This window comes from Leptopilina heterotoma, unplaced genomic scaffold (genome assembly GCF_015476425.1).
Source record: "Leptopilina heterotoma isolate Lh14 unplaced genomic scaffold, ASM1547642v1 Lhet_10, whole genome shotgun sequence".
Classification (NCBI taxonomy): domain Eukaryota; kingdom Metazoa; phylum Arthropoda; class Insecta; order Hymenoptera; family Figitidae; genus Leptopilina; species Leptopilina heterotoma.
In genome coordinates, this window is record NW_025110813.1 from 501,914 (window position 1) to 517,970 (window position 16,057).

The following is a 16,057-nucleotide window of genomic DNA, read 5'->3' on the forward strand; positions in this document are numbered from 1 at the left end:
CCCCTGAAGATCCCTGGGTCTTGATCGCACTTCTGCGCCAGGTCAAGGGCCACACGGAACCGTGAAATTAAAAATTAAACAAAAATAAATAAAAAATAGACTAAATACACTACTTTAAAAAAATTAAAAAATAGACTAAGTAAACTACAAAAAAAATATTTAAAAAAAACACGGCAGTGTGCAGGGACCACTTTTCTTCTCCACATCTTTCGAATTATACACTGAAAAAGAAAACTGATTAGAAAATTAAATAACTTTAACCCTCTACCTACTTAGTTGATCAAAACTAAGACTTATCAAAAAAAAAAAAAAAAAAAAACCCGTAAAGTTTGGTGGAGACTTTGGAAATTACATTCAAAATAAGTCAGCGTAGGCAGAGGGTTAAATTTTAACAAAAAAGAATTGAAATTTAAAAAAGTTCCTCATCAGCTTCTAAAAACCCAGATGTTACTTACGCCAGGTGTCTACTACTAAATTCACAAAAAAAAAACGAAAACTAAAAAGTTAGAAAGTTTTGGGTAAATCTAATTCTAATCAATAATCTAATTGAAATCTAATTTTACCAATAAAAAAAATACTTACAATCAGGAATTATAAAGCATCGTAGTGGAAAATACAGTGACTGGATATTTTTTCTTTGAGAAGAAAAAACTTCCTCCTTGTAGCCCAGCTAAAAAAAAAGAAAAATTAATTCCTTGAAAATAAAATAGGTATTTAAAATTCTTAATCTTGTCAAATATTTACTTTTTTCATTCCAACTATTATTAGACGCTGTTAATTAATATTGTCATAAACTATTACCTTTACCGCAAAGTTACCAAACCTTTACGAATTTTCTGCGTTGTGATAAAAATACAAGTGAAACCGTTCACGATGATAATATTCGAGATTAAATCATTTGAGATAACAGACCAGAAAAAACTTCCTCCTTGTAGCCCAACTAAATAAAAATTAGAGAAGTAATTAATTCATTGAAAATAAAATTAGAATTTAAAATTCTAAATCTTATAAAATATTTTGTTTCCGTTGTAATGTAAAATTCCAGGTTTTTCCAGGCGATCACATATCAAATTCCAGTCAAAAATAGAAGTAATTTTCTGGTCCGATTACGAAGCTTTGGCTCTTAAAATTCTTTTGAAATGCCAAATACCAACAAATTTTTTACAAGCACATAAAAACAATAAAAGAACATTAACGAAATATCAATTCTTCTAGTTATAAAAAAATTACAACAAAATAGTAAATTTTACCAACAATGTCACTTTTAACTCAGGTCCTTCTCTGTTTTTTGCTAAATTTACAATATTTCTCGTGTCAAGAATTGTAACAAATAATTATATATAATTAATAAATTAAATGAATATTTACTTTTAATAATGTTCCTAAAGTTAAGAATTAATTAACTTTAGGGAAATATGAAATTAAATTAAATATATGAAACATTTAAATGTTTAATAAATTATACATAAAATATATAATTCCAACTTATACTAATAAAGCAAATAATTGAATAGAATCGTAATTTTATAAAATAATTCTAAAAAATCTTTACACTATCTTTACACCTAATTCAAAATTCTATACCTTTTCCAGGTTCTGTAGGAACCCTGTTTATAAAATTCAAAATTGAAGAAATTAATTTTCAATCGATTAAAAATTGATTTTATATTTAGGAGAAATAACTATTTCTCAAACAGAGAAGGAGGTAAAGAAAGAAAAAACCTTGACTCATTCAATTCACGACGAGTCCCACGTTGGTCGATGTATGTTATACCATTTGCGCCTCCTCCAGGAAAATAATATGTAGGGGGCCTCTTTTCTTCTTCCACATCTCCCTTTCCTTCAGGTTGCACTTTGGAATTGTCAGGAACGAACTGTAATAATATTTCAGTATTTTTCATTAAAAAATAAAAAATGACGTGTTTTAAATACAAAAATTACTATAAAAAACTATATACAACAATTTTCGATCATAGAACACAATATTAACATTTTTTTCCAACTTTTTCAAATGAAATAAAATTCCCTGACTAAGTATTTCTAGATTTAAACCAGAAAATGTGTGAATGCCCTGTATAGTTTCACAGAAATGATTATTCATCGATCGAAGTTTACTCCATCAATTGAAATCAATAAGCAACAGGAACTACAAATTACACTCCGATTGGAAGAAATTTTTGAAAATATACTGCTACTGTATCATAATTTCCCATCGCTTCTTTCTAGATTTTATGGCACAAATACATGCAAAAAAAAGAAGAAGAGAAAAAAAAAGGTTGAACACTAAAACTCAAAGAGTGGTTTACATTGTTGTTAAATTCATGTGTAAAGATACTTAAAATTCTTTCTTTAAGTCGTAAAAACAATCAAGAAACACATTCAATTCTTCGCATTTTTACTTCTTTTTCTATTTTTCTTTCTTTTCAAAAGTATTTTATTTTTCAAACTCTTTGCATATTTCCTTCACAAAGTAAGAGATGGTACACGGCTTTTGTTATACGAGAACTATTATCGTTCATTACTCAATCATAAAATTTATTTGTCTCGATTTTTAGAGTATTACTGCTACGCAATTTGTAAATTGGTAAATTGTAAATTATAAATCTGTAATTGTAAATTCTAAATCGATAATTATGAATGGTAAATTGTAAATTTCTTAACTAATAGAAAAATAATTTCTCCAAAACAGATTATATTGGCTAAAATAAATTATATTCTTCGATTCAAGAATGAAATAACAGAGTTTCATCTATTGGAAACTGAGAAGAATGACGGTACAATTATTATTGTTCCCGTACCTTTATAAGTGTATTATATATGAAGGTTCATGACTAGTCGCAACAAGCAAGAGGAGCAACTCTTTGCATGTCAGTTGGTTAAATGTACCGCTAAGCGAAATTTTATATAAAATTTCTGTGAGGTCGTTCAGAACGAGTATTCACAGCTGACCCAAACACTTTGAAAATTCTCCTTCTTTTTTAATGCATTCCTTATGTGGTACCGTTATCAATATTACCATATGCCCTACCCAACGATCGCCGAATATTATAAAACGTTCATTAGAACCGCTCACGTAATTAAAAACAAAAAAAAAACAAATAATCAATTTTCAAAACGTCTTTCCTTTCAAACCTATCCGTTTAATTGACAAACATTCTGATAATTTATAGACGTTCATAACAATAAATTTTATACATTTTTTTTTTGTATTCTCAATATTGGGTAAATTAGGAATAAAATTCGAATTTCTAATTAAAATTAAAATCTAAATAAAATTGGAATGAGAAAATTAACCATTCTTAATTTAGAAGAGAAAACTATTTCTTTGTCAACTTTTTTAAACGTTTTCTGAACGTTTTTTTTTTTGAAAAATTTTTTGAATAGAGAAATAAAAAATGCCATTTTTCTGATTGCAGAGCGATTATTTCCTTCCACCGAGATCAGCATGGTCGAGAGTACCTCCACAAACTTCAAAAAAGAAACAAGCCGATTCTTCATGGAAATTTGGCAGCACTATGTTAATTATTATAGCTATGCTAGTTTTAATGGCAGTCTTAGCAATAGGAGGTTTAGCTTTATGGATGGGAGGTTCGTTACACACCGCTATAATCCTAATTCGAATCACATTTCTATCAATATATTTAATCAAAAATAATTTTTAGTCACTTCTATAATTTTTAACCTTCGTTGTAATATTTATCACCGAGGTAAAAGTCCCTATTCAAATCAGATGGTTTCAAATATTTAATTATTTTTTCTGCTTAATTTTTAACCTCAGTGATAATAATTCTCTCAAAAATCCCAGTTCGAATCAATTTAAAAAAAATGTTTAATCAAAAATAACTTCTGCCCGCTTCTTAAATTTGTAATCTCAGTCGTGATACTTAATATCAAGAAAAAAAATATTTTAATAATTTTTTCCAACCATTATTCTATTTTTCTATCCACTTGAAATAATAAGCATTCATATTCTGTTACAGCTCTTAGAACAGATTCAAAAACAGGTACGTAAAAAAATTAAAAGTAAACTCGTGCGAAATGCTAAAAATTAATTAATAAAAAAATTCCTTTTTCTCTTTTTGTTTCAGCCATCATAGGTTTTTTCTGTAGCTTCAGGATAGTAAAAGGGGAAAAATATAACCCAATGTTGAAGCTTAATACCAGTATGGTATTCAGAGATAAGGAGCGTAAATATAAAAATATTGTAAGTTCATCATCTTGTATATAATATGGAAATCGAAAAAGAATTTCTTAATTAAAATCTCAATTAAATGCAACCGTCATCATTTTTCCTTTTTTTCCCTACATTTTTAAGGTCGAACATCTCTTTAGAAGAAGTATCCTGGGCCCCTCCTACAAACAGGCAATTATCGACCGATTCGAAAATGAAACCTTGAAAGTCTTCTTCAGACTCTATCTTGATAGAAGGAAGGTTCCAAGGTCTGTTGCAAATTTAGAAGACTCAATCGAGGAAATTATCGTCAAAGAAACCTATTCAATAACTTCTGTTTTCAAAGACATGGAACTCGATCTGACCAGTGTTTCCGTGAAGAGTACGTACCTTCAACAATTCATACAAATTAATTTAAAAACAATTTTCAAATTTACAAATAATTCACAAATTAATGTACAAAGAATTTACAAATTAACTATTTTATCAAAATTTAGAATTTACCCAAATATTTATTTCGTAATCACTCAATTATTTATTTCGTAATTACTAAATATTTTTTCCACAATTCAGGAATAAATTCAGACACAACTTCCGGTCAAAGATCGAGTCTAACAAGTCAACAGAGAAACGCAATGATCACCAAGAACGGAATTTTGCGACCCAATAAAAATAGTTCCCTTCTCACGAATTCAAAATTAAAAACAAGACCAACTAAATTTGAATCAAGCGAACCGGAAATTGATTTCAATAATGTCCCAACAATTCAAGGAACCTATAAAGCAACTAAATTGATTCCCTTCCAAAATACTTCAACCAAAGAACAAGAAACTTCTTCAACTACAAAATCTTCGACAACAACAGAAACAACGAAACCAATTTCATCCACATCCAGTAGTACAACAAAATATACAAAAACGACAACTACAACAAAAGTCCCAATAACAACTACAACAAAAATAGACGAGGAACTACACAAAGATTTTATAAATCCACATTTTGAAACATCACCCTGGAAACCAATAATTCCATCATTTATTAACACCGATCTGAAACCATTAACCGAACGCAATGAACCGCAATTTAAACCAAATCCGACAATAGTCACAAAACCCTTCATCAGAGATGAGGAATTAATAATGGGCACTCCAATATCCGAAGTGAAACCGCCAGATTTATTTAATGCAAATCAATCACAAATTATCAATCCACCCGGAATGAATACATTCGACGCAGAGGAAACCGATTTTCCACACGATCGAATTGTTCCCAATGAGGAGACGCCCTCATCATTGAACACTAAAATGAAAAATAATCTTTTAGTATTAGAAAGAAATTTTACAATCGACACTGAAGATCGTGTCCGTCGACCTGATATTGAAATTTCCGGTCAATTACCTCCTGATACATTTGAATTACGACTGAAAACATCCTCGGAATCAGTGAAAGAAATCGAAAAATTAAATTCTCAAACATCAACAACTGTCTCATTCGATGATCGCAGACCCGTGAGTCGTTTGGACGATTCAAATTTTTCCAGTACAAAACCAGCGTTTATTATCGATTCCGAAACATCCGAATTGCCAACACTACTCAAAGATGCGGATAATTTCCAGGAAACGCGAATTTCCGGCATTGGAGTCGCCGAACCAGTCTCCGATTTGGAAATCGATCTGGAGAGTCGAAATCGATATTCCGAAATAGCAGCAATCGAGGACGAGAATTCAAAGAAGAATCAGCCAATTTACACGAGTTATAGAACACCAGATTTAAATGGCGGCGCAAGACCCAGTTTAGTAGAAAATGTCGGCACTTTAAAACCATTTAGACACACAATTCCAGTGGATAAAATCACCTCTGTTTTGGAAAATTCAAAGGAAGAATCTCCGGAAAAAAAGAAAGATCCAGAGAAACATCTCCGTACAGGAGTTGCCACAATAACCGCCGTTGAATTCGAAAGAACCGAAGATAAAACCGATTCAAAGTACATTGTCACCGGAAATCCTCGTCTTCCAAGTAAAACTCGCAACGAACCTCTACCCAATTTAGAAAGAATTGTCGAATTTGAAACCGTCGTGAAAGACTCTGCCGGCGAAAGTTTGAATTCATCGCCCAACACTTCCAGTACTCAAGTATCAACAGAATCCGAGGAAATCGACGAATCAACCCCAAACTTTAGTTCAACCGAAGAAATCACAATACAATCTCCAAATTTCACAAATTTCACAAACTCCAAAGAAGTCGAATCGATGGAAATTCTACGCTCCTCACCAGACGATTCAACGACAAGAAAATGGCTAAATTCAAGAAATTCCACCTTCGTCGAGATAAACACAATGAAACATGTCCCCAACAAGGGTCAAGTATCCCCAGGAGTCGAAGAACCGTCCCTGTGGACCGCTCCATGGAACGAAAATTCCACCACACTGGATTCAAAACGTAAAGTCTATAACGAAACCCTAAAGGCGAATATCGTCGAAAATAACCTCGTGACCCTGGCGCCAGTCAAGAGCAACACCGGCGTTCGGCCAATTCGCCCCCGACCGAAAGTCGACAAGGAAAAATCGACCCGACTTCTCGAGAAAACAACCACCGATACGCCACTCCAGGCCCTCAATGAAGCTGCACTTCTAAACAGACTCTTTAATCTAGAATCCCTGGAACCAATCCGAAAGGACATTCTCAATCAAACGAAACCACTGACTCATGAAAATGGCACTGTCGAGCAAATTATAGAAGTCGTCACCTCAATCAGCACCAAAGTCTCATCAACCGTGCAGGGCAATCCAGTGTCTCTGAAACTAATCGTCACTAACTCCTCAACCCCTCAAATAAGAAACAACGAAAGTACAAATACAAATACAAACACAAACACAAATACAAATACAAATACAAATAAAAATATAAATACGAATACAAATACAAATGTAAATAAAAATATAAATTTAAATTTAAATAAAAATACAAATACAAATTTCGGCAAAGTCGAAATAATCGAAACACGTTCATTCCACGAAGACTCAAAACGTCACCCAATCTGGTTGGATGATCAAAAAAAAATGCAGAATTCAGACAGAAAAACTTCAAACGGACAACAAAATCAATTTTTAATTGATAAACTGAAACAATTTGCTGACGTGAGAACTGTCGATGATTTAAGTACAACAACGAAACAGAAAGTATTTAAAAATAATTCCCCCTTGGAAATTAAAGATCAACAAGTTGTGACATCAATGACAAATGTTGATGAATTGAAAAAAATTGCCGATGTCGCCGCTGGCAATGAGACAGTTTTCAAGAATAGTTCATCGAGTTTCACTGTCAGTCGCGATGGTGTTGAGGTAATGATGAAAGTACTCACAAAGAAGGATGAGAGGATCGATAAAAAAATATCGACCACTGAGGAAAATCTTCTTCAAACAACAGGTAAGAATCTTGTAGAGAAAAAAAAATATTCGTCCAGACCAAATAACTCGTTAAGAAAATTAATTAATTTAATTACATCCTTTAATTACTTAACGGCAAAAAAAATTAATTAGTTCCTTTTATATACCTATGAAAATAAAGAATCACTATCTGGAAAAGTTCAACAAAAAAAGACAAAGAATTTTAAAAAAATCTTTTCTTTTCATTTTCATTTCATTTCATTTTTTGTCAACGGGACTTTCATATTTAAAATTTTTTTAAAAATGATAAAATTTAAAAATCTTAGGATTTTATATCAGAAACAATTATTATTCCTCCCTCGCCACAATATTTCACGCTTCTTCTATTTTACCGCACCTTTTTTTATTTGAGGAAAAAATCATCTCGATTTCTTATACTTCGGTGAACGAATAATTGGTTCAGAAACTTAAATTCAAGAATAAAGTTCATTTTTTTGTTCATAATACTCAGTTGAGATTATTACCAAACGGTCTTGAAACCTAGTTTTCTGTGGACTACAATTATGATCGTAATTTATTTTCTTTTCATATTTTTGCATAAAAGACTTGTTTCAAGTCAAACTGTTATTTTCCATTCTTCTTTTGTGGGAAAAAAATTGCAAAGGCAGGCCAGTGTTACAAATTCTTATTGAAATTAAAGAATATTACTATATACTATTTTAACAGTTTTGTGACCTTGTTTCAAAAATTGTGTCATTCAGTTTTATATATTATGTTATGTTTTCAAAGAAAAGGAAAAAAAAGCACTGCACTGTACAATTAATATTACGTTAGAAAATTTTCCAAATTAAGAAGCCAATTAAAAAAATAAACAAATTTGATCAATTGTAAATATTTAGATTGAAGAAAATTTATGTTTTCAAAAAGTGAAAAAAATTATATTGTTAATTTTGATTTAATAAATTAAAATTATGATAAATAATTTTCATACCTCAAAAAAATTGAATTCGAAGAATTGATTTCCATCCTTAGTCTTGAAAAATGCTGCGAGAGTTTGAAAAACACTTTTGAAGTCACGTTTCTTCAAATGAAAATAAAATAATCTGAAAAAAATATTTTAAATAAATGATTATTTTAAAAATAAAACATTTATAATTTATTGTCGATTGATAATGGAATATAAAAAGTGAAAGTTTAAAAACTAAATCGAATTAAATATTAAATAACATGGGATAATTTATTTAATTATATGTTTTAATTTAAAATTAAAATAATTTTAATTTCTTAATAATAACTTATCATTAACTATCGATCACAATTATTGTAGCTTAATTATTTATTTAAAATTAAACTTATTGAAAATTGAATGAATTAAAATTAAGATAGTTGAATTTGCGATTTATTTGAATTTGCAATTGATTAAGGTAAGAATAATTGGTAATTAATAGTGTTTCAAATTTTGCTTAATTAAATCTAGAAACAATTAAAATTCAATTATTGTAAAAAATAAACAAAATATAATGTTTTGTAATAAAATTCGTGGTGGTTTGAAAGTTTATAAAGTAAACAAAAAGAAATTTAAGAAAATTGAATCTTTTTAATATTTCTAAAGGTTGCTGAACATAAAAATCAAGAATTTTCTTATAAATTCGAAAAATTTAATATTTTTTCAACACTTTTGATAAAATTTACCAACTGCTTCTTGAGAGTCGATTAAAATTTTAATCAATGAATCTTTTGACATTTAAAATTTATTTACAATTAAACTAAATTAAACAATATTTTTAATAATAAAAAATTAATTATTCTGTAATAAATTTAAAAATTAGTTGATAATTTAAAATACGGTTTTAACAAAAGGAAAATACTAAATAATTAAATTAATTCTGATTTTTTAAAAGAATAAATCAAAATTTCCATAAACTAAAACTTGAGTTGATAAAAATGTGAAGTCAAAATAAATGAAAAAAAGTGACAAAATTTAAAAAATAAGAAACTGATTAACTGTGAGCTCTGTTAATAATAATTATTAATTTGATAAAATAAATTATAATTTTGTTTCCTTAGCCGTTAATGTAAATTATAGTTCTAATTTTATTTAAACTTTTAAAATAATTTTAATCTCTTTTTAAAATTTATATTTTGTAAATTTTACATTTCACAAAATAAAAATTTGTTGAACAAATTTATATTATAAATATTTTTTTCTTTATTTAGACAAGAATTATTTCCTCCCTTTTAGAAATAAGTTGAAGAAAATAAAAAAATGTAATAATAAATTTTCTTACCAGCAGAAAAGTGTACCGGTTTTCGTTGTAACGATGGAAAATGTTTGCCATTTGGGGCTCGATGCAATATGTTAGGTGAATGTACAAATTCCGAAGATGAGGCTAATTGTACATGTGCCGATTTCCTCAAGGCACAGCTCTTTCATCAAAAAATCTGCGACGGCGTTCCCGATTGCTATGATTATTCCGACGAAACGAATTGCGGTAAGGGACCAATTCCAAAAAAAGAACCTAAAAAACAAAAATGTTTAAAAATGTGACAATTGCATTTAAATTTGTCTCTTATTTTTAATATTCCACCAAAGAATTACATAATTCACCAGAGAATGAAATTTTTTAAAATCAAATAATTAAAATTCTCTCAATTAGTCGAAATTATAATTGTTTGGAAAAAGAATAAAATTAATTATTAACTAATTATAATATTAATTAATTAATTAATATTAATAAATTAATTAAAATGAATGATAATAATATTAATATTAATAATAATAGTAATAAAAATTTGTAATAATAATATGATAATTATTTCCGAATATTTATAAATATTTCTCGTAAAAATAATTTCAAACAAAATTTTCTTTTCAGACTGGTGCAAGGAAGGACAATTTGTCTGCGGAAACAATAGATTCTGCATCGATCAAAACAACGTTTGCGACGGCATTAGAGATTGTCCAGCGGGAGAGGACGAGAAAAAATGTGCTGCCCTAATAGATGAGAAAGTGGACGATGGAAATTCTGACAACACTCCAATTAAAAATACAGAAAAATTTCCAATCGATGAAGATAAAAAAATTGTTGAAACACCCATAGATTACGATCAATTAGCAGTAGAATCGCTTGTTCTTGAAAGTTCAACTTCCCAAAACATGAGAGATAGTGATGAAAAATTATCAAATACAACCGAAAGTGATTTTATTTCATTTTCTAATGATAAAAATATCACCGACGTTGTATCGGGCAGAGAAATTAATTCCTTTTCGAAAACAAATTTAAATTCTGAAAATTCCTTTCAAACGAATACAAAAGGTGGTAGCATTTCATTTGTAAAAAATAGTATTCGACGAGAAGTGAATAATTATAATGACAGGGGATTCCTGCATGTGAGAAAAAATGGAAAATGGGGTAAACTCTGTCTGGAAAATATTGACAGTCTAATTCTCGAGAGACAAACCTCCTGGACTGTTGAGGATTTAGGCAGAGCCGTCTGTAAAGCAATTACATATCAGTGAGTTTTATTTAAAAGGCGGAGATTTCTTTCTAAAGGAGATCATTCATTTCTCTAACCCTCGAGAATTTGAATTTTTGAATTTAAAATTAGGCTCTCTATCATTTCGGTGCATTTCCATTTAATTATATATATATAAACGTATGTTAAAAGAATTTTTCATTCTTGAAATATTTAAAAATCGGTGGAAACTAATTTGGAATTTTCTTATTGTTAAGTTTTTAAATTCTTTTAACTTAAAAGAAAATAATAGAAAAATTTTTTATTTTCTTTCATAAGAGAAAAAATAGTAAAAAATATTGTAATTTACTTTAATAAGAGAAAAGGATTCTAAAACTAGTAATTTTTTTTCAATACTAATTGGTAAAATGATCGAATTTAGAAAGAGATTTTTAGAACTAACGGTATTTTAAACTTAACTTTAAAAAAAACAAAAAATTCTTACAGAGATTACGAGAGGGTGGAGAAAGTTAAGGAGGACATGACTTTGATGGATCGAAATTATTACAGTTTATCACTCAACGACAAAGTATCAGACAAGCCGAGTTTAACATTCAAGCCAACGACATGTCCAAGTGGAGAAGTTCTCAAAGTAAAATGCAAAAATCTCGAATGTGGAATAAGAACTCAAGTTCCCTCTCAAGCAAGGTACTGAACATAAAAAGAAAATATTAATTTCAAAGGTAGATTTTTCCTTAAAATTTTCCGCACTAATGGATTTTTTTTTATAATTATTAAAGTATAATTTAGGGGGGAAAATAATTAAAAATAATAATTTCAAATTTGGATTTGCTCTCAAAATTTACCGCGTTAAATAATTTTGAAATTTTTTATAAAAATTAATTCAAAATTTAGAGGGGAAAATTAAACAAAATAATAAAGAAAAAATAATTTTAAATTTAGATTCTTCCTATAAAATTTTCTGCTCTGAATTAATTTATGTTTTTTAAAATAATTAATTTACAATTTAGGGGAAAGATAATAGAATACATTATAATAATCGTAAGTTTCCTTTCCGTTAGCAAATTATCTGCATTCATTTGTTTGTTTTGAATATTAATTTTTGTGGGTTATTTTTATTTTTTTAATGTCAAAAAAAAACGAAAAAAAACTCGTTTTATTCACTTCACAAAATTGACAACATTTCCATTACATATTTTTTATTTTCCTGACTTTTTCCTAATTTTCATAAAAAATATTTACTTTTTTCTTATCCTGCTAATAAATTGAATTTCTGCTACGAATTTTATTATTCATGAAAGAATTTAAAATAATTTAATTCTTGCGAAGAATTTTATAAAAATTTTTAAATAATTCATTTCTTTCGAATAATTTTATGCAAATTCTAATTTAATAATTTAAATAATTGAATTGATGAAAATTTTTATTATTCATGAAAAGAATTGAATTTTTACAAACCATTTTTGAAATAATTGAATTCTATTTGGAAATTTAATGAAAATAGTAGATATTGAAAATCATTGAATTGCGAAAAGTTTTGAAAGATAATTAAATTTTACAAAGAATTCTATTAAAGAATTTGTCAATAATTGAATGTCTGTGGAAAATTTTATTAAATTTTTTTAACTTAGAATGTTTTCAGGACCTTAAAAATTTTCAATGTTTTCAGGACAAATTTATTTGATTAAATTTTGTTGAAAATAATAATTAAATCCCTAAAAAACATTTTATTATTTATGAAAATAATTGAATTCTTGCAAACGATTTACTAGAATTTTTTAAAATAATGTAATTTTCAAGAAGCAATTTATTATTTTTAAAAATAATTGAATTTTGAAAAAAATTTTATTAAAATACCTCAAAATAATTGAATTTTTGGGAGTAAATTTTTTATCTATCTTTAATAATTGAATTCTTTCGAAAAATTATTTGTGTAAATAATTGAATTCTTAGAAAAAATGTTATTAAAATTTTAAAAAATTGAATTATTTGAAAAAAATTTAATTAAAATTGTATTTAAAACAATTAATTTCATTCGAACAATTTTATTAAATTTTTGAAAATAATTATTCAATTCTTCCATAGAATTTAAAAAAAAACATTTTTTTAAATAATTTATTTTTGTCGAGGAATTGAAATTAAGTTTTTAAGAATAATTAAATTTTTGAGCAATTCAATTGTATTAAAAATAATTGAAATCCTGCTATAAATTTTATTATTTATGAAAATAATTGAATAGTTTTTAATTTGAATAGAATTTTATTATATAATTCTCAAAAATAATTGAATTACAGAGAAGAATTTTATTATTTTTGAAAATAATTTAATTATTGCGGAAAAGCTTATTAAAATATTTAAAAAGTATTGAATTTCTGTAAAAAAATTTATTATTTTTGAAAGTAAGTGAATTCTTCATTAGAATTTTATAAACATTATTTATGAAAATAATTAAATTCTTGCTTAGAATTTAATCAAAACTTTTTTTTAAAATTGATTTTTCATGAAAAATTTTATTATTAGTGAAAGTAATTAAATTATTGTGAAAAATAAATTGCATAAAATTTTGTTAAATAATTTATTGATTTTTTCGAAATTTTTTTTGAAAATTAGCGAATTTAAAATAGTGCAAATTCTCTAAAAAAAAATATAATTTATATTCTTTGTTCAGAAAGTTGAAGATTATTTTTAATTTAGGTATCAAATATTAATTTTTGCGAAATTGAATTTACCTCGTACAAGAAAGTTTAATTATTTTCAATTTTAAAAATCTGATGTAAAATTTGAAGTTAGTATCAAAATTTGTTAAAGTTTTTTTATGTACTTTGAAGTTTAAAAATATAATATAATTTGAAAATTTAATTCTAATTAGTTTTTCAGTTATGTGTCATAATAAGTATTTCTTTAAAAGTTACTTAAATTAAAATGACTTGAAATTGTTTACAATAAACAGTGCAATATAACATTCCCGCGCGCAAGGATAATTTGGCTAGTATATATAATAATAATCGTTGTATGTATTCCGGTAATCTGTTCGCACTTTGAAGTTAGTTGTTGTTTTCTCTTTTTTTTCTTAACTTTTTAAATTTTAAAATTAATGTATTGAAAATAATCGAATTGTTTCAAAGAATTTTAACAAAAAATTTGATAATAATCGAATTCCTTCGAAGAATTGTATTATTTAGGAAAATAATTGAATTCTCGCGAAGAATTTTGTTAAAATTTTTGAAAATTCTAATCAAAATCTTCTTGAAGAATTTCTTTGAATTTTTTGAAAATTCTAATTAATTTCTTTTTGACGAATTTCTTTGAATTTTTAGATTTTTCCTCCAAATTTTTTTCGTATTTTTTTATAATAAATTAATTCCCAATTTAGGGAAAAAAGTTGAATGAACCTTAAATAAAACTAAATAAAAAAACTTTAAAAAATATATTTTAAAAAGTTCTAAAATTAATTCACATAATTTACTAAAAAAAAACGCAATGACGTTAATTTAGATGAAAATAAAATTTAAGTTTCTTTAATCAAAATAAAGACATTTGAATAAAGTTAAAAAACTCGAATATAATTAAAAAAAAACTTGAATAAGAAATTTTTTTTATAAAAATAAAAATATTAATTAATTCTTTTAGTGCAGAAAATTGAGATTTCCCCTGAAAATGTTTTGACCAAAAAGCAAAATGAATTTTTGCCGAAGCAAAAAAGAGTGAGATAATTCTTTTAAAGGATACATTTTGAGTAACGAAAATATTTAAGTAGATTGTTATCTCGACATTACAGAATCGTCGGTGGCGGTAGTTCCTCAGCAGGTAGTTGGCCCTGGCAGGTTGCCCTTTACAAAGAGGGCGATTATCAGTGCGGAGGTGCTCTTATCAGTGACAGATGGGTCCTTTCAGCCGGGCACTGCTTTTATCAGTAAGTTTTCAAGTTCTTTCATTGAGTAGGTGGTCCTTAAACTCCTTTAAATTCCAATCCATTGCTCCACTTTTTATTTTTATTCATCTCTCTCTCTCTCTATAAAAAACAAAACAAAAATTTTTTATTCAATATAAATAAAAATTAAAAAGTGTTTCAAACAGAATCAAACAAAATCAATGGAAAATTTTAAATAAATATATCTTTTTATTCATCTCTAAATAAAAATAAAAAAAAATGTTTCAAAAAAAGCCAAATAAAATCAATCAAAAAGGGACATTTCTTTGAATCTCAAAATAAATTTTCTAGAAGTGAAAAATCCTTTTTCTTCAGAATTATAGTTCTGAAATAATTTCTAAATAATTAAATAAATAAATAATAATTCAATATTTAAATAAATAAAGTAAATAATTTAATTTTTTTCGAGTAAATTTCGAAATATTAACTTTGTGATATATTTTTGAATCAGAAATTAATTTTTTCAAAGTTAAAAATCCTTTTTTCTTGTGATAATTTTTCAGTGCGCAAAATGAACATTGGGTGGCTAGAGTTGGGGCGACTCGTAAGGGAAATTTTCCCAGTCCACATGAACAATTACTGAGATTGGATTACATTTCATTGCATCCTGATTACATTGATAATGGATTTATTAATGATATTGCTCTCTTGAGACTCGAGGCTCCTGTTACTTTTAGCGATTATGTTCGACCTGTTTGTCTACCAGAATCTGAGCCAAGAAGTGGAACAATGTGCACTGTCACCGGATGGGGACAGTTATTTGAAATTGGACGAATATTTCGTAAGTAGTTCCTTTGTTTTCTATTCTAAATTATATATTTTTTATTAAATTAATAATTCTTTATAACCCTTTTGACTAAAACTTCTTTTTTTCACAAGATTGTTATTAAATTGTACAAGGTACACACGATAGTCCGCGTAACACTTTTGTCAGGAAAAACGATTTTACCTTTATGCTGTTGCGAAAGTACTAATTTGCGAAGTTATGTTGTCCGATTGCGAATTAGAATTTATAATTATGAAAGACTGATAATTATTATTGAATGGAATAAATTCGTTAATTTTTGAACAATTAATATAAAGGAATGAGAA

At 27.1% G+C, this 16,057-nt stretch overlaps 1 protein-coding gene across 2 annotated transcripts in view; it reads left to right on the forward strand.

Annotated features, from left to right (window-relative positions):
- The window catches only part of LOC122497700, a 58,505-nt gene that overhangs the window by 38,916 nt on the left and 3,532 nt on the right, over window positions 1-16,057 (forward strand). Inside the window, exons 2-11 of one of the 2 annotated variants that reach the window (XM_043604979.1) lie at window positions 3,417-3,588; window positions 3,981-4,004; window positions 4,089-4,204; window positions 4,316-4,553; window positions 4,745-7,597; window positions 9,852-10,049; window positions 10,434-11,073; window positions 11,521-11,721; window positions 14,813-14,947; window positions 15,469-15,746. In XM_043604979.1, coding sequence (XP_043460914.1) covers window positions 3,417-3,588; window positions 3,981-4,004; window positions 4,089-4,204; window positions 4,316-4,553; window positions 4,745-7,597; window positions 9,852-10,049; window positions 10,434-11,073; window positions 11,521-11,721; window positions 14,813-14,947; window positions 15,469-15,746 — 4,855 coding nt within the window. Of the gene's footprint in view, window positions 1-3,416; window positions 3,589-3,980; window positions 4,005-4,088; window positions 4,205-4,315; window positions 4,554-4,744; window positions 7,598-9,848; window positions 10,050-10,433; window positions 11,074-11,520; window positions 11,722-14,812; window positions 14,948-15,468; window positions 15,747-16,057 lie in introns of both variants that reach the window. The other variant, XM_043604971.1, reaches the window with a different exon arrangement.